The 24,510-nt window shown below is 39.2% G+C and overlaps 1 protein-coding gene across 2 annotated transcripts in view; it reads left to right on the forward strand.

Moving 5' to 3' along the window:
- Window positions 1-11,344, forward strand: part of TAMM41 (TAM41 mitochondrial translocator assembly and maintenance homolog) — a 31,922-nt gene extending 20,578 nt beyond the window's left edge. Inside the window, exons 7-8 of one of the 2 annotated variants that reach the window (XM_074198548.1) lie at window positions 1,465-1,527; window positions 4,400-4,608. In XM_074198548.1, the coding sequence (XP_074054649.1) occupies window positions 1,465-1,527; window positions 4,400-4,593 (257 nt within the window). In that variant the 3' untranslated portion in view covers window positions 4,594-4,608. Of the gene's footprint in view, window positions 1-1,464; window positions 1,528-4,399; window positions 4,609-11,191 lie in introns of those variants that run through there. The other variant, XM_074198546.1, reaches the window with a different exon arrangement.
- Window positions 11,345-24,510: the final 13,166 nt, after the last annotated feature.

The following is a 24,510-nucleotide window of genomic DNA, read 5'->3' on the forward strand; positions in this document are numbered from 1 at the left end:
TCTGGAGGAAAAAGTAAGGCTGGTGACTTAGCATAGTCCCTCTCACTCAATCTAATTCATGTGTTTGTCGTGGCATCACCTCCATGATGTGGTCTTCTTCAAGAATGAAAGAAAATATCATCATCATCATCATCATCATCATCATCATCATTATTACTACTACTACTACTACATTTCTTCTTCCCATATCCTTTTTGGAAGGGTGTGTAATGTTGCACACTCATGGTGTTCTCCACTTCTGCAAAGAATTGAAGGGAAATATCTTATGTTTTCTTGTGATTGATTGTTACACTGAAGCAGTAATCTGGACCAGCAGATGGATACATTTTTATAATGATAGATATACAACTTTTTTTCAGAGGACTAATAATAGTATCTAATGTTTCAACAATAATATCTTAGACTTATAAAGTACTTGACAAATAACTCGTTTGAGCCTTACCTATACTCGGTGAGACAGGGCTCCCATTTCACAGATGAGGAAATTGAAACAGAGAGGTTAAGTGATGACCCAGGGTCAAAATAGCTAATAAATATCAGACAGGGTTTGAACGTAGATCTTACAGCCTTGAAAATATTTCATGAACCACATCTAATGCTTCATATTTGCTTAAGAGACTAATATTCTTTGTAAAATAAGATCCTTCTCAAAGTGTTAATTTTATTATTTATTATTCTTTCCTATAAGGAAAGAAGATAGTGAAACTGAAGATACTCACTTTTGAGAGATGTGTTATATTTTCATTCTTAGTTATTGAGATCCAATGTAAATACTATTGTCATTATCCCATAACACATATGAATGTTAATTCAATAAACACTACCAAATTATCACAATATATCCTCAAATAAATGAGCACCTACTTTGAATTCGTATCTTTTGAAGCACTATTAAAAATCATTGGGGGCATTTAGGTGGTGCAATGGATAGAGCACTGACCCTGGAGTCAAAATGACCTGAGTTCAATTCCAACCTCAGAACCTGATATGTACTAGTTAGTTGTGTGACCCTGGACTAGGTCAGTTTAACCCCATTGCCCCACAAAAAAAAAAGTCATTGGACAAATAGTGGTGGATTTTTTTTGGGGGGGGTGTCACTTCATGACAATATATAATTTATACATACATACATATATATGTATGTGTAGAAAATATAATTGTCTATTAGAATCAAAGAAAGGCTCAACATTATTTTACTTTCAGGACTGGGTTATTTAGATTTATAGAGTTTCTGTTATTTTGGCAGGAACTGGTATTTGGCATTCAGTACTTAATACATTTAACACATATTTGATAAGGTGATTAATTGAGGATCCTTTAACATGTAAAATCTGTGTGACATTGAAACAGAAATCACTCTGGCTAACTTTTTTGGGCCCTTGGAAAAAGTATACTATCTTCAATTCAGTCTTTAAAGTTTTTCAGATAACTAACACCTCTATTTGATATTCTTTCTGGGTACAGGACTTTCAGGAATTGTGAGACCTTCTAGCGTAATGCAGAGCACCAAAGGAATCCTAACAGCTGGTAAGAAAGAACTTCAGAAGTCCCATGTCTAATGTAGTCCTTGATTTCTGTGGTGGTGTTGCCACTGGTCAGATTCTGGTTGTCATTTCTCAGACATATGTCAAATTCCTCCTTGATCATGCCTTGCACCAAATGGCACATTGAGGAGGACTCAAAGATGGAGGTCATCGTTGAGAAATTACAGTATACTATGACTAATTTGCTAGTCTGAGGAATCAGACAGTGAGAGATGATATTGGAGGGCCTAGCCTACATATTACAAGTGCTATGTGGCTTTCCAGTGTTTAGGTCTCCAAAGGATAAGACATGCCAGGACCCCAGGAAGTATATGATTAACTAGTTAGAAGGTGGGAAATTAATAAGCATTTGTTAAGGGTTAGGCCCTGTCCTAAGATAGGGGGGTGGGGGTGAATCTGTCACTTCTCTCAAAGAGCTTACATAAAATATTTAGAGGTCAAATAGAATCAGTTGAGAGAGGGCACTAGCGTGAAAAGGGGGGGGAACAAAGACTTGTCGAAGGAGGAATTTTAGCTAAGCTTTGAAGGAAGCTGAGAGAGGAAGATGAGGAGGCAAAGAATTCCAGGCACGAGTGACAGTCAGTGTGTCCCAGACTTCTAGAGTTGGAGGATGAAGTCTTAGGTAAGGAATATCCAAGAGGCCACTAGATGGCAGAGGACTTGGAGAAGAGGAAGATGTAAGAAGACTGGAAGATAGGAGGGAATCAGGTGGGAAAAAAAGGGTTTAAAAGGCAAACAGAAGGTTTTTTATTTAATATCAATAGGAAGCCACTAGAGTTTATCATATGGAGAGGTGGTAGGGCTCGATGTGTGCTTTAGGAGGACAGGTCCCTCCCCTTGGTAGCTGGTCACACACTTGCTTCCAGCCATATTCTTCACTTGTTACTGCTTCCCATTCCCCTGCCAGCCTCCCCTAGCTGCCCCAGGCTTTGACTTAATCAGAGTAGTTAGAACTTAGGCACCCACCACAGCTGCACAGGCTATTTAGCCCTGATGAACCCCCTTCTCATCCCTTCTCTTCCTTACTTTCATGTGGCCCCTGTGTCCAGTCAGTTGCAAAAATCTTGTTTTTATACAGCATCTATGACCTCTTGACACTTTACTCTCCTCATGTAGCACCGCCCTCATTTCATCCCTTTACACCTCTTGCCTCAGCTGTTTCAGGGTTTCCACTGACTTTCTTTACATGCAGAGGTATCAAGCCTACCATGCAGAGGTCCCTGCAAGCCACATTTTAAATTGTAGTACTCATTTTTAAATTTTAGGCTATTTTTGTTGTATTCTTATTTATTATGTTCAGTACTTCCCAATGACATTTCAGTCTACTTTTGGGCCACATTCCAGACTGAATCCGACATCTCTGCCCTCACAACTGCCAAACTGATCTTTATCAAGCCTACTTCTGGCCGTGTCAGTTTATCCCCAGTAGCTCCCTATTGACATTAAAATAAAATACTGTTTCATCCACATTTTATCCTTTTGAGTCTTTTTATTTTTAATTTGATTTCCATTTTTGCCTAAAGTTTGTAATGAACATAAATTATAATGTGCATAATTAAAATTATTAATACAGTGTTACATATATGTAATTTTAAAAATAAGTAAAATATCTCTAGAGAGGTACATGGTCAAAAATTTCTTACTGATGGGGAGAGTAACCTTAAAGACCATGATTCTACAGTATTCATTCTCCAGCTCCTCCTTTTTGAATCTGTTTTTACAGATGCCGAGGTTCCCTCCTCCCCTCAACTATCTTCTCAGGCATGCTCTCTCCCATCCACTCCCATCTTTACACTACCATTTTCTTCATTCTAGGTCTGTCCTGTCAGCAGGCTTCTGTAGTTCTCTGTTGCCCACTAAGAAAAGTTAACTCCTTTGCCAGGCCTTGAAGGCCCTCCAGAATCTGACACCACAAACTTGCTCTGCCTCAGTCCCTCCTGTTCCCTGACACAAGTACTTACTATACTCTAGCCCCTGGAGTTGTTAACCGGGCTTCCATCAACTTACTTTTCTGTTTGTTTGTTACTTCTCTTCTGAAAACTGTATTCCAATATAAATTATTTCCTTTGTAATCCTCTCTTTCATGTATTTAAAAACATTCTGAGGAGTCCATAGACTTCACCTGACTGTGAGAAGGGTCTGTGACAGAAGAAATATTGCCAAAGTGGACTCTTCTCTACTACCTGACCTCTCTTGTGCTTTCTCTTCTCTTGTATCTCATATACAGAACATCATCCCTTTGCTGCTTCACCTGCCCATCCCTTAAAAACCAATGCCTTGAAGCCTCCCCTGAACCTCCTTGTCTCCCTTCAGATTATACCCCAAAGCAGTATATTTTCACCTTTGCCTCATGGTAACATGCCCTAGAATATCCACTCTGTGAGGAATCTGACTCGATACTTGCTTTCTCCTCCCTTGCCTAAGCTATTAAGGAGATACTTATTAATTTGGACTTGCTGAAAAGCAATAGAAGTGGGTGGTCCCTAGGCCAGACTTGAGCCACCATCTGCCATAACCTAGAGGCCTGTCCTGAAGACCGTCAAGGCTCTTCTCTGAGCTCAATCTTCTTCTCCAACTTCATCCTTTTATAACTAAGGAATAGGGAAGTAGAGATTTTGTGAATAAACTCGGTCACACAACCAGTGACAGAATCATCACTCCAATCCAAAACTCATTTCTTGTCCATTATCTACAGCATGATTCTTCATCTGGCCCTTTTATAATTGGTTGACTATAAACAGAATTTAGGCCACATGATTTGACAAAGCCTAAATCTCATTAAATATTTTTTTCATGAAATTCAACTAATCGCTGTAGGTGTAGCCATCTGATCCACTTTATTTTTTTATACCTAGTTAGAGCTGAATACTGTACTTGTTGCTGCCAACCTGAAATGAGCCCTAGGGCTCATTCGCATTGTGTCATCAGTGCAGGACTCTCTTTGCCAGCAGAGTGCAGCAGCCAGGATGCACCTGCCAGATACCCAGCCTCCTCTGATGGCAGACAAGGACTGAGGGGTCCCAGGTGGGCTCTTGGATCCTGGAGATGACCTCCCCCTCTCTGTGGAGAGGTTGATTTATTAACCTGGGTCAAGTCCACAGTATTAAGTAATGGGACATTTTCACTGCACTAACTTATAAAGGAGTGACTAGAACTAAGAAAAGTATCTAAACATAATTTCCACATGTTTATTTTCTTTTATCTTATTTTGTAGTTATTCTAGGTGAATAGTGTCTTTCTATCAATTTAGATTTTCTGAGAAGTATTGGACGAGCACTGACTTTGACATGTTATTTGAATTTTACCCATTCTTAACCCTTTAAAATTCCCCTTTTTACATATCCAGAGTGTATTGTTAGCACTTTCATAGGGATCAAAAGGCCTGACTGTACTAGTAATTGAACCAGTGGTTACTATGTCCTCCCCCTTCAATTCTCCACCTTCTGACTCACCTGGCAGCTTCTTTGGCAGGGAACGTTCTTCTTCCTACTTTCCCACCTCCAAAGTAAAAAACTCTCTGAAGTTAGCCATCCAGCTGGTTATCTTTTTTTTTAGTTTTTTTGTTTTGTTTTTTTTTGCAAGGTAGTGGGGGTTAAGAGGCTTGCCTAAGGCCACACAGCTGGGTAATTATTACGTGTCTGAGGTCAGATTTGAATTCAGGTACTCCTGACTTCAGGGCCGATGCCACTGTTCCACCTAGCCGCCCCCCAGCTGGTTATCTTGCAATAGTTTTTTCATTCAGTAAATGGATTAGGAAACATGTGATACTTATTACTTTGAAACATTTTCTCCCCTTGTTTGTACTTCCTGGACTTGCATCATGGTTTTAGAGCTAGAAGGTGCCTTAATTTATTTCCCTTATTGTAGCTCTTTATCAGTAAAATTCTCTTCCTTTCATTTTTTTCTAAAATGGGAGTTACCCAAAGATCACACCCTAATAAGGAGCTGAAAACAGTTTGTTTCCTCTCCATATTCAGGCTCCCCTTTAATTACCTCTCTCTCCTTAGGGAGAGGTAAGCAAGCAAAATAACTTAGAAAGACAAAATTGAAATTCAGTTTGTGTTTCATCGATCCAAGAAGTGATGCAATTCATCCCCAAAAGAGATGAGGAAGAGTAAGTAGTGGAAGGTGGGAGAAACCACAAAGCAGACTTTTAGAGCAAGAGAGGAACTCCAATGTCATCTAGTCCCAGCTTTTCATATTCCAGATGAGGAAATAGTCCTAGACATGCTTTGGTCCCCCATCCAACCCCCATCTGCCCTCTTTCTGACTCCAGTTATCACTATGCTTCTCCATTATTTTAACAGAAATGCAGGTTTCCCAAGATATTTGGGACATATCCATATTCAACTATAAGTTCAAAAATACACTGCAAAAACAAACAGAAATGACTTCCAGATTATATATTCCAGTGTTTTCCATTAGCCTGAGAGGCAGTAGACAGTGTGAATGTTATCTTCTCTATTTTATCCCTTCTATTGTTGAAGGAAAGTGAATTTCAAGAAGAAAAACATAGTTTTTGAGCTTAGTCCTTTGGAGGTCATTTTATCCAGTCAATGAGAAAACTGAAGCCCAGGGAAGTTAAATGACTTGCCCAGGAACTAGATCCTTTCCATCATCTATTTCCTTTGTCATGAGGTGCATCTGTTAATCATTGAGGACTCATTATGGTCAGAAGTCAAAGTGCCTTTTTTCCATTTGTTCAATTCCCTGTGAGGGTTCACAAGCTATTCCACACTAAGAGAACTGCTTCATGGTTTGGTCATGAGTCAGTATTTCGGCTCTAGTAGTGGCAATGTCATGTGCCAGGGGTTTCTACCCATTGCCAATATGGTTTCACAGTTAAATTGATTGATTTTTTTTTTAATCACTTAAAAGTTTTAAAAATAAAGAGCAGGAATTAAGAGTTATGTTTGGAGAAGAGATTGTAACTTTTTATGTGTTGTCGACTCCTTGAACAAAAGCCTAGGTACACCTCTTCAGAATCATGCTTTTAAATAAAACAGAATTATAGAAGAAACCAATTAGTATAGTTAACAGTTTTTGTTGTTGGGTTTTTTTTTTAAACAAAATCATGGTCCTTACTTTAAAGATTTCTAAAATGTCTTATGGCAAATATTGCAATATTTGTTGATGATCAAAACTGCTCATTACAGGATTCTGGTATTTGCAGCATCTTTCAAATAGATGGAGATGGGTGGCAGGCTTAGTTTCTCTTTCTCTCCACTTCTCTCCACTAGGTGGTGGCCATGTGGTCCACCGACTCTGCCACCTGCATACAGGAAAGACAGACCCTTACCTACTTCCACCCCACTTCTTAGTGAAAACAGGAGCTCCAGAGTGTGGCTGCTCTGTTCTTCTGAGCAGTTTTGGGGACAGGTCCCTAGAGACTTTTCTAGCCCAGGAAAAAACTACCAAGTTGAAGGCATGTTGTGGCTTGTTCTGAACAGGTTTATGGTGTGTCTGAGCTGCTGTTTACCAGCTCTGCTTTGTAGGCAGCAGAATGGCTCACTCATTAACTACAGCTGTGCTTGAGGCAAACTGGCGAGTGGACTGGCCCAAACTCTGCTGGCCACCTATGACTGAACCCATCTCTCTTATTTACTTTGAGCAAAGCATATGAAAACACAGTACCAAACAAGATGGTGTTACTAGTAAACACTGCAGGGATTGACTTTGGGAGGCCCAGTCCTTTGAATTTTATTTTTTTTTGTTTTCACCTGTTCCTTAGAAAAGATTTTCTTGGTAGATGTAGCTAGTTTGGTTAGACACTTAATTAGAAGGAATATCTGATGTTTAAAGTTAGGAGAAAAGTGGATCCTCAGTCTAGTCTTTCATTTCTGACTTCATCATTGACCTGAGGGATTTTGTCTTGATCTTTGTGAACTACTAGGTGTTTGTCATTGCTGAAGCCACAAAAAGTGATCTGTGTATTTAGTTAGCAGAGTTGGAGTTTTGACAGAGCTGCCCTACTGGTTGAAGCTGCTGTTCATTTTATGATGGGTCTAGAGCAGAGGTGGATAACGTCCAGGTGAATAAAGACAGAGGAAATCATTTGGTTTGGTATCAAACCAAGGTAACTGCCAAGGTAACTACAAGCAAAATCGAAATTCAGTACATCTAAGAGCTTTTTAAGGGACGAATTCACTAAATGCTTTAAACATAGGTTAATTTTTAAGTTTTGACCCTTGGCAGAAAAAAAGGTTCCCCACTCCTGTACTAGAGAGACAAAAATGAAAAAAAAAAGTCCCTTATCCCCAGGAGTTTATGGTCTGGTGTAGGGGAAGAAACATGAACATTTAATGGAGGAAACTTCAGTAATCTGAAGTAGAGAAAAGAGGGCTCGTCATTTTGAGACATGGCAACCAAATGTGCACATACCTAGAAGCAGGAGAGACATGGGAATAACATTGGAGAATAGTATATGGTTTAGTTTCACAGGATTTTAGAATGAGTAAAGAATAGCCCTATGAATTGTCTGTAGCCCTGAGTGTCGCACCAAGAAATTTGGATTTTATTTGTTAAGCAATGGAGAGTCAATGAAAGCTTTTAAGCAAAGTGACAAGATCTGAGTTAATCTGCCTTAGGAAGACATTTTTTCAGTGGTGAAAAGGTTGGACTGAAAAAGAGGGAAAAACAAAAAAGGTGATGGCCATGGATCAGGCCAAAGCAAGAGGAGGTATCAGGAAGAGTTGTGCTCAACTGTCCTCAGAAATAGAATGAACCTTAGGAGCAAACTATTCCTTAGAGCTGGACTTGGACATTTGCTGACTGACCCTCCTCAGTCACCTAAGCTCTGTGTGCATCTCAAAGAAGATAGTGCCTCCAAGGGCATACGCAGGTTCTAAAGTGTTGTCTGTGTGTTGGTTGCTATTGAGAGTCAGGATAGATTGAGGAGAACCTGGCAAGGGGTCTTAGGTAGGATTAGAACCCAGATCTCCACCTCCTGGCTGATAAGAAGTAGTCTTGGCAGTGGTAGCAGTGGTGGTAGTAGTGGAGTGTTCTAGGCAAGGTAAGACTAGGAGTCTAGGTTATCCATAAAGAACCAGTTGACAAAGGATCACAGAATCACAGCCAAGAGATCAGAACGAGTCTCCATTTGAGTAACCTCGGTGTTATAATAACTCCTCCTTTTACAGATGAGGCAGTGAAGACCCTATTCAAAGTCATGGAGAGAGTTGGTGATAGAGTTGGAATTAGAACCTAGATCTCCTAACTGCCCAACCATCCTTCTTTCCAATTTATCTCTCCTATCTTGTGTTCTTTAGGGAATATTTCTATAAAATAGAAGTTTCTTGAGGACAGAATCACCTTGGTTTTATATTTGTATATTTAGCACATCATCCCGCTTACTGAATTCTTTATTGATTGTTTGACTGATTAACTGATTCCAGGATTTAAACAGAAGTGCCATCTTTAAAAAGAAGATGCCTATTCTGTTGGCGGGGAGGATGTGTGTCTTTGAGTGTGTCTTTCGACAGAAAGTAAAGAACTAGCTGGTCAGAGAAGCCCACACAGGAAGGATTTTTAAATTTAACCTTTTTTAATTAAAAAAAATCTGTTTTTCTCTCCTTACCCCTTGACATCATTGAAAAAGAAAACCCTTGTAACAAATAAATAGTATATGAACCAGATGCAAAGTGAAGTGAGCAGAACTAAGAAAACATTGTACATGGTTTCAGCAACATTGTGTAGTGATCAACTATGATTGATTTAGTGATTCTCAGAAATACAGTGAACCTAGACAGTTTCAAAATACTCATGGTTAAAAATCCTATCCACCTCCAGAGAAAGAATTGATGAAGTCAGAATGTGTAACTAAATGTACTTATTTCTCTTGGTTTTTTGGGTTTTTGTTTTGATCTTTTGCAATATGGCTAATTTGGAAATAGGATTTGCATGACTACACATGTATAATCTATATCAAATTGCTTCCTTTTTAAGGAAGAGGAAGAGAGTGAACTCAAATTTTTTTTAAAATTGTTTTTATATGTAATAGGAAAAATAAAATTTATAAAAAATATTTGTTGAATGAAAAATATATAATAATCAAGCAAAACAAATTCCCACATTGATCAAACCTCCCCTCTCCCCCCCCCCAAAAAAAATGTTTCATTCTAAGTATGTCACCTCTCTGTCAGGAAATGGGCAGCATGTTTCATCATTAATTCTCTGGTTCTGTCACTGATCATTGTATGGTTAGAATTTCAGAGTCTTTCAAAGTTACTTGTCTATAATATTGTTGTTATTGTAAAAATTGTTCTCCTCACTTCAATCTGCTTCAGATCACAAAAGTCCTCATAGAGTACCTAGGTTCCAAGTATGCAGTGACTTGTGTTTCTAGAACTGAAGTGATCCTAGCCATTGCATCTTGTAGCTGTGGCTCAGTGCTGTCATTTGAATTTGCCATGTGAAATAACCAAGAACCTGAATTGAGTTTGGAAGCTTGACTGGTACATATGGGAATGTCAAATCCTCTTTTATAACAGAATTCAGCCTCAGTGTTCAAATACATGAGGTTTGCTGAGAGTTCTCCAGGGAGAAAAATTAAAAGGGATAGAGGCAGAGAAGGACAGTCTTCAGGCTCTGTGTTTCTAGAATAAACTGCTGGTCAGTGAGCAGGTCAGAATGCTGGGGGATCCTCGAAGGCTAGATGGACAGTTTTCCTGAGGAGGCTTGCCTTTTCTTAGCAGATTATTGCTACATTCTTCCCTTTTGGAGGATCCTCTAGTCATTTAACAAGCAATTAAAAAGCAACCACTCTGTGCTAGACATTGTGGTTGGTGGGTGCTGCAAATACAAGCAACAACTAAGACAGTCCCTGCATTCCTGGGGCTTCCATTTTTCCACAGTGGTCCCTTGGACAGCAGTTAGAAAGTTGACATTTTCAAGAAAATTGACCAACCACAAATTAATTCATCTTAATTCTTCAGAAATACTTATCAGGGGCAGCTAGGTGGTGCAGTGAATAGAGCACTGGCCCTGTAGTCAGGAAGACCTGACTGAGTTCAAATCCAGCCTCAGACACTTAATAATTGCCTAGCTATGTGATCTTGGACAAATCACTTAACCCCATTACCTTGCCAAAAAAAAAAAATCAACAGAAATACTTATCATAGGTTTAGAGCACAAAGAGACTTCAAAGGGCATTTAGTTGAGCCCTTTGATTTATCACTAGAAAACTAGAGGTCAGCAAGATTAAATGTCATAGATGACATTTGAGCCCAAAGTCATTAAGGTAGTTAATGTGAGAGGCTAGATTTGAACCCAAGTCCTTTGTTTCCAGAGACATTGTTCTTTAAAGGTATGTATTTCAGGCTTCAGGTTAGATCAGTTTGTTTGTGTCTATTGTAGAGAGGCCTGTTAGCAAGTTATAAGATGCATACTGGGCCCCAAGGGAAATACAAGGGTAGCTTGGGAAGATAGCCCTCAGCTTCAGGAAATTTCCATTGCATCCATTGGCCACATAAGTGGCCAGTTTTTATGAAAGTTCATTACTTGATTGGTCGGCATCCCCACATTCTCAGTCATTGAAAGATTAAGTGTTTATGTGGATCATGAGAGGCCTTATAGGAGTTTGTTTTTGAGGTATTCCATGTTAAAAATTATCACTAAATAATCCTGTTTTTTTCCTCTTTCTCTTTCAGGTGTGAAGAAATCATTGATTTATAGTTCAATGAAAGTGCAAAAAATGTGGACTGGATGGATAAAGAAGTCATCCTAATGTTGCTTGCTTTTTTTGTAAATGCTGTGTAAAGATGAATAAAGTGTCTGATCTTTTTGTCAGAACAGCATTAATTATTTTTACTAGCTACCATTTAATTTCTTGGGAAACCTTGGAACAAGTAGGAAAGGATTCCATAAAAGTGGTTTGGGATAGTTTTATGAGAAGAGAATTATTTTGTTCAGATAGATGTTCAGCTGTGTGGATTCAGTGTTCATTACAACTTAAACTGACCTTTTTTTAAGCACATTAGTGTCAGAAGTGGGTGAAGTTGTTTACATATATGTAGAATATTCAACCCCTGGATAATAGGTTTAGGAAGCTTTCCCTTTCTACTTGTCCTCTCATAATTTCCTCTTCTTACTATCCTGCTTCCACACACTTGTGTTTCCCAGTCAGGGTTCTAAAGTGTATAATTGAAGCTTTATTGAGTTATGGCTTTTATTTTTCTTTGATCTCCTTTAAAATACATGATCCTGATTATTATAGCCTCATGGAGTCCAAAGCTGTAATGGTCAAGTATCCTGGTAGCCAAATATTTTTTTCCTGGAAAAAAAGTTGTGAGAAATTTGTATTGGGTATTGGGCTAAAAACTAGGGAGTCTGTGACCCCAAAGCCAGGCTGTTACCTGTCTGTCCTTTCCTTTCTCTGAATTGTCCATCATCTTTGCCCTATAGTCTCCATTGCTACTGTCAATACCAGGGTCAAGGCTCTTCTCATCTCACTACCAATCCTAAGAACTCACCGTCCTGTTGCCCCTATTTTCCAGTTCATTCAGATGGATCTTAAATCAGTGACTTCATCTTGTGATTACCTTCCAAAGTTAGATAAGAGATCCTCTTTGAAGTTACTCTGACCAGTTTGGAGTTTTCCAAACTCATCCTTCATCTGTTCCACTTGACCACTCCATCCTCTTCTTCCAGGTACTTTCCACTTCCCAGCTCTGTGCTTAGAGTAGGTACCTGATAGATTTTTCCTCACTTGAAAGGACCATGATTTCATTGAGGTAAGTACTTCAACAGATCCAGATTGCAATCTCTCTCCACACATCAACAAATGATTTCATGTGTTGCTATGGCCAAAAATACTTGTCACCTGGTGGTCAACTTTGTGGTAGCTTTCTGTGAACTAGGCTGGTCCTCATGAGACAGGCAGTGCTTTTCATCTTTCCTGTTTAGTTTGGGTATGGGAGCAGGGAAGCCCTATAGGTGTGACTGAAGGCTTCATGCTTCATTTGTAGCTGAAACTTAACTGTAGATTTTGATCAGAAGTGGTGGGCCCTGATCTCCCTGCAGAATTCTGCAAACTCTGGCCCCTGAACTTTTTCCCAGTCATGCACATGTAGTTGAAATGTAGAAGCTCCAGGTCTTATTCTCTGTAACCTTGGGTATTTCATTCCCTTCTCTGAAGCTAAGGTTTCCCATCTGCCAAAACAGGGCCAATAACAATTGCCCAACCTGCTTTGTCATAGAGTTTAAATGAAATTATGTAAAATCCCTTGTAGATTATAGAGTAGCCTTTGAAACTTAATGCAGAGGCGTCAAACACCCAGGCCACATGTAGTCCACACCACAACAGTCCTAAGTGTCCCCAAATCAAATTAAAATGTAATTGGGAAATATTGAACAAAATAAATATAAATATAAACATAGAGAATAGTACATTTTAAAACAGCATGCAACCTACAGGGATCCTTAGGTAAGAATAAATGATCCTCTCCCCTCCCCCCAATTTGAGTTTGACCCATACAACAAAATAATTAATGGCAAGCTTTGCTAAAAGAAAATTCTGTGGGCCATTCATTGAAGTGAACAAGTCTATGTTCATTTGTAGGTTTTGCATGAAAGTCTTTGTTTATCATTTTGGCCTTGTTTCATTTTGCATTTTTGCACAGCAGCTCTAAGGGTAGGTCTTGACCTTTATTAAGGAATTCCCTAGATTCTCATGTTACTAATCTGTTTTTCTCCTCATTACAAAGAAAGAGACAGTTAATACTACAAAATCTCTAGGAATAATAAACATGAGGAGGAAAATGTGCTAGAAATGTGTTCTTGGGCAAGTCCCAATTTCTTAAGAGTCTCAGTTTTCCTTATCCGTATTGTGTGAAGGAAGAGGGGTGATTTGAACTAGCAAATTTTTAAGTTCTTTTTTTAGCAATGAAATCCAGAAAGTTTTTAAAAGACTATTTTGAACTGTCAAAATGTATCCTGCCTTTGGGTAAGCTAAGTGCTCAATGGTTAGAGCATTGGGCCTGCAGCAAGAAGACTCAATCATAAGTCAAATCCAGCCCCAGACATTTTAGTAGCTGGGTGACCCTGGGCAAATCACTTAATCCCCCATTTGCCTCACTTTCCTCATCTGTAAATAACCTGGAGAAGAAAATGGCAAACCACACCAGTATCTTTGCCAAGAAAATCCCAGATGAGGAGACTGAAAATTGAAAAAATGATTCAACAATATTCTGACTTTAGCTGATACTTTCAGGGATGCCCATGGCTAGATTGACCCTGGTTATTAGAAGTATCAGTTATCCTCTTGCTTGAACTTTCACCAGCTGGGTAAAAACCCAGACTTATTTTTTTTTTAAAGTTGCTGTCTTGGAAAATGGGAAACATTGCTGTTGATTTCACAGCTGACTAAAGTCTGATTGTCCACTGTTGTGTGAGTGTGTGGGGGGGGGGTGGATGTGTGTGTGTGTGTGTGTTTGAATTTGAACACGGGCCTACAACTATAATTTCATCTTAGTTTATAGGATACCTCTTTGGGTTTGAAGAAAACATATACTGGATACATGTTATAATTTTTAATTTTGTCATTGATGCACCTCATTCATTGATATTTTACAACTATTTTAAGACTTCAAAGTAAATGATTTTAGAGAACAAACTCATAGGAAATGACCTTAAGAATTTTCTACTAATTTTATAGATAATATAAATATAAATATAAAAATGTTTCAAAGAGTGGAAGGGACTTACTAAAGATAACACACAACCACAAAGCAGCAAAGTAGAATTACCACCCAGTTCTGTCAGCCAACTGCAGCTTAAGGGACATGCTTCTTACCTTTCCCCAACAATGTCCTCTGATCTGAAAAGACTGTTTTGCTTGGGTGCTGGCTTCTGCAAATCTATTTTATCTCTCCGCCTTTTTAAGTGCCCAACCTCATCCCTGGAGGCCATGGGGCTTTGCCTGAATTATCTTCCTTTTGGGAGGGATCCCATAGTGAATGAGCTGTGACTCACCAAGCCTTATGTGAGACTAGCTCTTGTTCAGATTAAAGATACACCTTCCCACAGTACTTTACTTTCATTGCCTGCCCCCTAGAAATAACCCCACACACATATTCAGGCTATTGCTCTATTTGGAAATGGGGAGTGGGGGAGACTAAAAGGATCTATATATGAAATTCTACAAAATTAGGACTCAAGAAATTGTGCCAAATTAGACCCCTTGTTCTCTGTAATTGAAAAAGGAACCTGAGTGGGAGTTAAACACTTGGTGTGGGAAAAGAACAAGCAGGTTCAGGCAGGGATAGGTGTCTACACTTGTCAGGTTCAAGCAATTTTATTTTTTTAGTTTTTGCAAGACAGTAGGGTTAAGTGACTTGCCCAAGGTAATATAGCTGGCATCAGTGTCTAAGGTCACATTTGAACTCAGGTCCTCCTACTTCCAGGGCTGGTGCTCTATCCATTGAACCCTGGGACACTGAAGAAAGGCTTTGAACCCTAGATTCAGAGAGGTTTCTGGAGCAACAAGGGAAAGAGAGTTAGAGAAGAGGCATTTCTTAGAACAGAAGCATCTTAGAGGTCATCTTGGCAAGGTCTTAGCACGAGCAGCAAGATGATGCAATAGAGCCAGAGATCCTGGCCTGGAGTCAGGAAAATTAATCTGTGTGAGTTAAAATCCATCTTCATCTTCAGACTCTTACTAGTTGAGTGACTTTGGACAAGTCACTCCTCCCTGTTTGCCTCTGTTTCTCCAACTATAAAATGAGTGGGAGAAGGAAATGACAAACCCTTCCTCTATCTTTGTCAAGAAAACTTCAAATGGGGTCATGAAGAAAAACAACTGAACAACTACAACATGGAATGATCAAAAGTGCTGTATTTGGAGCCAGGAACTGAGTTCAAATCTCACTTCTGCTACTGACTGCTGTTGTGACATTAGACAAGTAAATGTCTTTACCTCTCTGGACCTCTGTCTCTTCTGCCCGGGGTCACACCGCCTGTCTATATCTGAGGCTGGTCTCCTGAACTCTGACACCAACCCTCTCTCCAACAAGCTGTACTATTAACATTGCCAAACTTTGACAAAAAGGAGTGACTGAGACTAATGGTGGAATGGCAAGCCATTGGGAGAGACATCCAGGTCTTGTGGCTGATTTGTCTATTGCTCTATAGAGCTCACCTGAACTTGAGGATATTTATGACCTGAATTATGAGGAAACTTGCCCTTGCTAAAGTCTAAGACTAAATGGAATATTTAAGCAGCCTCCTGGTGAGCAAACCTGTCACCTCATCCCCAGAGATCTGCAGGGATGTATATCACAGCACTGGAATTCTAATAGGTCAAGAACTGCTCAGGTTTTTATTCAAGGTTTGTTTCCCTGTCTACAGCAGGATTTCTTTGGAACCTTGGGATTGTAGTTAGTTTGCATAACTAATACACAAGGACTTTTTTTCTCTCTCCTATATCCAATGGCATGCAATTAGACATTTCTTAGTGTAGAGCATTGTGCTAGGGTCCCTAGCTACAGGAAGTTTACTGCCTAATAGGGGAACCATGACATTAGGAATTGTTTTCAGGTGGAGTAAAAATAGTGAGGATGTAGTACCTCGGAAAGCTGGATTGAAATAGAATCAAATTCAGAAAGGTACATCTCCCATGCTCTTGTGGAAGTTGGGAGGCTTGATGGTGGCAGGTGGGAAGCAAACCCCAGAAAAAATTATCTAAGTGATAAGACCCAGGAGGTGAAGGTTTAAAAAAAAAAACAGGACCATGGTCACAAGACCACAAGGTAGGGGGCATAGGGAGAGTAGTTGTCAGACTGCCTTGGAGAAAAAGCACTTCCCCACCAGATAGCAGCATTCTGGGGCAAAGTCCCATGCACCCTGTCCTAGTCATGGCTCTGCACACATTCACAACCATAATGCTAATCAATTACGTGTCCTTGTTTTACATTCTCTAATACTTTATACTTTTAAGGACTTAAAATGTCTTTTCCTCTCAATAGGGATTGGGTTATAATCCTATATTAAATCAAAATTTTTTTGGCAATGGAGACTTTCACAGTAGATAAAATCCTGCCCCCAGAATCAGAAAAACCTGAGTTCATCCAGCCTTACTCCCTGGGTGACCTGGGCAAATCATTTTAACTCAGCTTGCCTCAGGTACCTCAACTGTAAAATGGAGAATAAAAATAATACCTACCTTGTAGGGTTGTGTTGTGAAGCTCCAGCGAGATAATTTTTGTAAAAAGAACCACACAGTGCCTACCATATACTTATATAAATATTTATTCCCTCCCTCCCAATCCACCTGTGTTTTCTCCTAGTGCTTAGCACAGTATCTAGGACACAGCAGAAACCTAACAAATACTTTCACTCATAAGAATAATAGTGACAATTGTAAAAAGCAACTTTCCTAGAAATAATAAATCACATTTCTACAGTTTAAGACATAAATGAGTTTTTTTTTACAATAGCTCCATGTGATAAGGAGTTCAGATATTATTCCCAGAACTCTAGATAAGGAGATGTTGCTTCATAACTAATAAGTGATTTTCCCAAGGTCATCCATATTGGAAGTGTCAGAGCCCCAATTTGGACTGGAGCCTCTCCTGACTTCACCCCAGGACCATTTCTAATAGAGCCCTGCCTTGCCCATTGGTGGGTGTGGTGGCTAAATAAATTGCAAATATCACTGTGAAATAAGCAACACTGGAGATAAAAAAAGGATATTTGGGAAGGCTCACATGAACTGATGCAGAGTGAAATAAGTAGAACCAGGAAAACAATATACACATGAGAATCAATCAACCAATAAATATTTATTATTATGTGCCAGGGACAAAAAGATGCAAAAGACATTCCTTACCCTTGAGGAGCTTATGATCTAATGGAGGAGACAGCATGCAAACAAAATGTATATATATATATATATATATATATATATAATTATAATTAAACATGTTAGCCTTCAGAGTTTGTCCTAATAAGGGATAAATATTAATCTCCAGAATTTGACCTCAAGAAAGACAAAACAGAATTGGGCTAATATATACATTTATTAACATTTCTCTAAGCTTGTGGATAATACAGACATACATAAGGGCCCAAGTGGAGTTTTGAAGAGGGATTCTTATACCTTTCCTCTGTCAGGTTGGGGTAGGGGCAACTCAGAATTAGTTAGGGGAACTAGATATCAGACATTCCATTAAAAGGAATGCCTTATCAATTATGCTAAAGACCTCCTCAAAACAAGGTCAATCTTCCCCCTCTCAGTGGCCATCAATACAATGGATTTGTTTTAGAGGTCAATAACATATATACACATATATGTATATGTACATTTATATATATGTTTATATATAAAGTAAATATTACTAAATAAATTACTAGTAGTTATAGCAGTAGTAGTAGTAGCAGGAGCAGTAGTAGTAGTAGTAGCAGGAGCAGTAGTAGCAGTAGTAGTAGTAGTAGTAGCAGCAGTAGTAGTGGTAGTAGTAGTAGTAGTAGTAGTAGTAGTAGTAGTAGTAGTAGTAGTAGTGGTGGTGGTGGTGGTGGTAGCAGTAGTAGTAGCAGTAGTAGCAGCAGCAGTAATAATAGTAGCAGTTGTAGTAGAGTGTTGGAGTTGGTGTCAAGAGACCTAGGTCCAAATCTTAGTTCTTCCATTTATTATCTCTGTGACTTTGGTCAAACCTCTTAGTCTCTTTGGGTCACAGTTTCTTCATCTATAAAATAAGGGAAGTGGATCTCAAAGGCCCCTTTTAGCTCTAAGTATATAATTCTGTGGTATTATGAAGAATGAACTCTTCCTGTGAAGGAAGGAAAACCTTCAGCAGGGCAAGAAGGAAGCAGAAAGAGGAAATCAGGTTTGGGGAAGTAGGAAGGATGAGATTTCTTCAAGTTCCACTATGAAACGACTCTGATTTTATAAGATTTTCCCTAAGTAGTGTCCAAAATAATACTATAGTTTTTTGAACCCCTCCAAGTCCTAGAGGCTCCTATTGTTGGATCTTTATAGTACATGGGTTTACATTTATTACTTGATGTCATACAGAAGTTTGGAGAGATTAGATTATATGTTTAAAGTCACAGCAAGCCTTACATGATACTTGTTTAATTTGAGCCTTGAAGTAAGAAAGTATCATTAAGAGTCTACTATGGGGGGGGTGGGCAGCTAAGTTGTGCAGTGGTTAGAGCACTGGCCCTGGAGTCAGGAGGACTTGAGTTCAAATCCTGCCTCAGACACTTAATAATGACCTAGCTTGTGGCTTTGGGCAAGTCACTTTAACTTCATTTGCCTTGCAAAATCCTAAAAAAAAAAAAAGAATCTTCTATGGATCTGGGACTATATTGACTGCTAGAGAGAAAACAGTCCCATCTCTCAATCACTTTACATCCCATAGAAGAGATAACATGTATATATGAAAGGGTATCCCCTTACGTACTCATAAATTTCTAAGATGAAGATGCAAGAGATGATAAGATATAAGGGTGATTCCATTTCAGACAGCTTTTGCACCCATAAAAGGTGAGCTCCTTTCATATAATGAGAGGATCATATTGTATATTGTAAAGGATATAAAACTTTGCATATATTTACTTGTAGCTCATAAAGGAAGGAAGGCTTTTGCATATGAAAAGATCAGGAAAGCATCTGAGAAAACCAAAGAGAGACAATGACCTTGCCCCTCGGGCACAGACTGCTTCTTACCTTTTTCCCAGACACTCAAACTGCATAAACTATAAGGACAGCTTTAATGTTTTAAAATGAGGAACCCTATGCAACAAAGCTCTTTCATAATCATTGGTCAAATGAGTGTTGCCTTTTTATGGCTTAGTCTGCAGAGATAATGCTTTGGGAAATATGCAGGAGGGTCATCATCCCTTGGGGCAGAACAGCATCTACCAAGAAAAGGAAAGTCTAAACCTTTGCTCTTCTATCTCCATGGGAAGAGACAAGAGAGCAGAGCTGGTGGGGAAGATTCTACTAATCCTAAAATGATAATCCTTCCTTTTTCTGAAGGAGCCTGAAACTGTTGCTGGTGGAGACCTCAACTGGAAGGAGTCAATTCAGAGGATTGAAGCATTTAATTAATATGCTATGCTCTGTGAGGAGCCTGTCTAGCCTGGCAGGAGAGCCACCTCCTTATCAGGGCCATCCCCAAACATGTGTGCCTAACTAGAATTCTATTGTATAGCCTATGGTACTGGATATACCCACTCTCCCCATTAACATTGCATCTGTTTGTAAGAGAATATACATTGTTTATGGGAGAAATACTTCCTAGCTACTGCTGTATCTCTTCTCACTAAATGCTTTTGCATGGGGTAAACTGTATCTATGATTTAATTCTTTTATTTTAGGTTTTTGCAAGGCAAACAGGGTTAAGTGGCTTGCCCAAGGCCACACAGCCAGGTAATTACTAAGTGCCTGAGGCTGGATTTGAACCCAGGTACTTCTGACTCCAGGGCCGGTGTTCTATCCACTGTGCCACCTAGACACCCCAAGAATATTAGCTCTTAAGAGGGAGTATTCTACTCAACTGGTTAGTCTTCACTTACATACTACTTGTGAAAATCTACTCCAGCAACAAAGAAAAGAAGGAGACCTCACCATCCAGATGGTTAGAATAACCTTCAGGATTATGAGTAATTTTTTTTAGTTTCTGCAAGGCAATGGAGTTAAGTGGTTTGCCCAAGGCCACACAGCTAGGTCATTATTAAGTGTCTGAGACTGGATTTGAACCCAGGGACTCCTGACTCCAGGGCCAGTGCTTTATCCACTACATCACCTAGCCGCCCCTCTACTAGTTAATTCTTAAAGAGAATCATACCCTGAATGGCTTATGTTTTAGAGTTTTGGAGAATCAAAGTTAGAAATTCACCTCTTTGGGGTGGCTAGGTGACGCAGTGGATAGAACACCGGCCCTGGAGTCAGGAGTCCCTGGGTTCAAATCCAGTCTCAGACACTTAATAATGACCTAGCTGTGTTGGCCTTGGGCAAGCCACTCAACCCCATTGCCTTGCAAAAACTAAAAAAAAAAAAAAAAATTCACCTCTTGGACCCAATCCAATTGTATGGGGAAATAGTCCAGAGGGAATGTTACACACATGTAAGCATGGCAGAAGCTAAGTGGATAGAGTGTTAGGAAGACTTGAGTTTAAATACAGCCTCAGAAACTTTCTACGTGTATGACCTTGGACAAGTCACTTAACCTCTGTTTACTCATGAATCAGTGAGCCGCCAAAGAAGGAAATGGCAAACCACTCCAGTATCTTTGCCAAGAAAACCCCCATGGACAAAGGTCCCAGGTATCAGAAAGGATTGGTCATAACTTTAAACATCAATGTGTTATACATTACCTAGTCTGGTGATCACTTCTTCCTCTTTCATTTTCTTCTTCATTTTTATCCTAGGTTATGGAGAAACATCAGTCTATGCCCCCTGACTAAGGGCAATAGTTTGATGTTTCTTCATTATTTACTAAAATCACCATGTCATTAATTGATAGCTATGAGCTCTCATTCTTGTTGATTAAATATTATTCAATAATGATACCTAATAGTTACACAGCACCTATTTACTCTCTTCTAGGCACTATACTAAGTGCCTTACAAATATTATTTCATTTGATCCTTAAAACAACTCTAGGGGAGAGAAGAAGAAGGTAGGTGCTATTATTGTCACCTCATTTTATAATTGAGGAAACTGAGGCAAACAGAGGTTAAGTGATTTGCCCAAGGTGCCTCATCTAGTCACTATCTCAGGTCATATTTGAACTCAATTCTTCCTAACTCTAGGCCCAGAACTCTATCCACTGCAGCCACTTAGCTGTAAATTAAATATGTATTAAACAAATTGGAAAAATTACTTTACTCCCTTTATTTTTTTGCTTATCTCTCCTCTAACTCCCTGATCTCCTAAGCATAAATAAATCTCAAGGTTACTATTTTGTTTATTTATAAAATAACAGGCCATTAAAAAAAGATGTAAATAATGATATACAATGTATTAGCTATAAGAATGATCACAGCCAAAATTGCCTTTAACTATGAACTCAACTGACTTCTTAATTCTAGAAATATGGCCCCACCATTCAGTTTTTATCATATCAATCAAAATCTTTCTCAGTAATCTTCTTTATATTTCTTCTCACGATAACAATTCCCTCAGTTCTCTCAAGAAATAATTTCGTTTGTTCCTTTTCTCAGTCCTCTCACAGTCTTCAACCATCATAGTTAGACTTCAGAAGCATAATTACAACTATCAGTCTGCCAAAATTCCCTTGCCTTTTAAGGATAAAACGACAATAAATATAGACTCTATGGAAAAGGATATTGAAGATGGATGATACTACAGAAGAAAATTAGTAGTTGTAAGTATAAGATGTTTCACATTGAAACACAAAGAATCTGCCATGACTAAAAAATAACTGAACAACCATGTGGAAGATGAGCTGGAGTGGCAAGAGACTTAAGATGGGGAGACTACTTGGGATTCCATTGCAGTAGTCTACGCAGGAGGTGATGAGATGCTATACTTGAGTGGTGGCTACTGAAACAGAAAGAAGGGAGGATATAAAAGTTATAGAAATATCAAGATTTGACAACTCATTGGAAAACTGAAAGAAGAAAGAAAGAATCTGAGAATAGTGATCAGATGGTTAAACTTAAGAGACTGGTAGTGTCATCTATTAAAATAGGGAAATCTGAAAGAGTTGAGTTTGAGAGAGGGGGAAGATAATGCATTTAATTTTGGACATTTTGAGTTTATTTCTTGTATGTACAGTCTGAAATATCCAATAGGCAGCTGCTGATGTAGAACTGAAGCTCAGGAAAGAGAAGGCCTGGTACCGACCTGCCATACATGCAGTGGGTAAAACTCTGAACCTAGAATTGGCTTCTCAGACACTTAATAACTGTATAACCTTGGGCAGGTCTTCTGTGTTAACTCTTGTTATTTTTATTATTTATAAGTTATATTCACTCTTGATTCAAAGCCAGTTTGCATAAGATTCTTCTCATTGGTAGAGATTGATTACTGAATGTTCTGTGCCTGAATGAGGGTTGAAGCTGGCATGAGGGAGAAGAGAAATTTTGACCTTCTGGCATCCAGTCTGGAGAAAAAGAAATCAAAGGATTCCAGATTCTTTGAGGAGTAGGAAAGACTCCAAGAAGAAGCCCACAGACACCCAAGGGTGAAATCCTTGGAGTTCGTGTAGCAAGCTTATAATAATGTTTGTCCTTCATTTTCCTTTTTTTCTTTTTTTTAGGTTTTTGCAAGGCAATGGGGTTAAGTGGCTTGCCCAAGGCCACACAGCTAGGCAATTATTAAGTGTCTGAAGCCAAATTTGAGCTCAGGTACTCCTGATTTCAGGGCCGGTGCTCTATCCACTGCACCACCTAGCTACTCCCACATACTAGCTGTGTGACCATGGTCAAGTAACTTAACTAAGAGCTATAAGAATGTAAGTTGTGGGGCAGCTAGGTGGTGTAGTGGATAGAGCACTGGCCCTGGAGTCAGTTGGATCTGAGTTCAAATCCAGCCTCACACACTTAGTAATTACTATGTGACCTTGGGGAAGTCACTTAATCCCATTGCCTTAAATTTTAAAAAAAGAAATTAAAAAGAATATAAGTTGGACAGCTGGTGATCCAGGATTGGTGGATGCAGGAAGGCAAATAAGAAGAGCTATTTTGAAGCCATCTTATTTCCCAGAGCAGGAATTCAAGAGTAGGGGGAAACTTGGAGACCTTCAAGTCCAATTCTCTCACTTTAACAGTAAGGGAAACTGAGGCACCGGGAGAGTTAAGCAACTTTCCTAAAGCCATTTTGGGCTTCATAATATACTCTTTGTCATTTCCACTTTCCCAGACCTCTCCCCCCAACTATATTTCCAACTGTTCAAAGCATTTCCAAGGAACAGTTAGCATGCAAATGAGGGTTCTTTAAAAGGGGTTGGTGTTTTGCATTTATTTTCAAATCTTCCCTCGACTTGCAGGTGACTGGGTCCTGCTATCAAAACCCTCCCAGCTGGCCAGCCAAATCTGCCCACTTTGGAACTCCTGCAATTAACCCGAGTCGGACAAAAGCCTCTATTGTTCCTTCTCAGCCATGAAAGTGAGGCGGAGGAGGGGCAGGACAATAAATTCATTAAGCCTGGGGTTCTGGCTTTTTTTTTTCAAATGAAAGCCACAGACGCCATGGATCACAGAAGGGGTGAACCTGACTTGAAGCTTTAAATTCTAAGGTCCAAGCTCGGCTGTCTGAATCACTAGGGATTTTATGCTGAACATGCCCTGTGACATTGAGGGGTGACTGGGGGGGGGGTTCTACTTCCTTAAAAGACCTTACTGAGGGAATTTTCTGAGAGCAATAGCCTGTCCTTCCTGAGACATTATTTCTAACAGTGTCAGATGAACACAGTCTAATTTATAGCGTAGCATAAAGAGCCCTTTTATCATTTTTTTCTCATAAAAATCATCTTCCAAGGGGAAGATATTTTATTAATTATGCTACTTTTTATCTATCAGATTTCCTTTTTTTTTAAAGTACAGGATTTAGAATAGCAAAGAAACCCATGTGGAATGAGTCAAGGGAAAAGAAACCATTTTTTAAAATCATGGATTACACCTATAACCCACCAAATAGAAAACCCTTCCTGTGTCTAACAATGTGGCATTTTTTCAGTCTTCTTTTCTTACTGATATCATATGTTTTCACATTAATTTTATTTCTAAATATACCTCCTTTCACCCAGGGAGCAATTCCTTCTAACAAAATATAAAGTGGACTGGGGAAAATAAAGCATTTTCAGCAAAACTGATCAAAACATCACCCAGGCTTGGGATTCAGTTCCCAAAGTTCAGTGACTTGAACCAGCTCCATTCTTTGTCTGAAGAATTGTTCTAGTAATCTGGCAGTATATGCAACGCTCCACATCCATAGTTCCTCACCTCTGCCAACATGGGAGGGAGGTATGCTTTGCCATCTCCTCTTGGTAATGGGCAT

This window comes from Macrotis lagotis, chromosome 8 (assembly GCF_037893015.1).
Source record: "Macrotis lagotis isolate mMagLag1 chromosome 8, bilby.v1.9.chrom.fasta, whole genome shotgun sequence".
Lineage (NCBI taxonomy): Eukaryota > Metazoa > Chordata > Mammalia > Peramelemorphia > Peramelidae > Macrotis > Macrotis lagotis.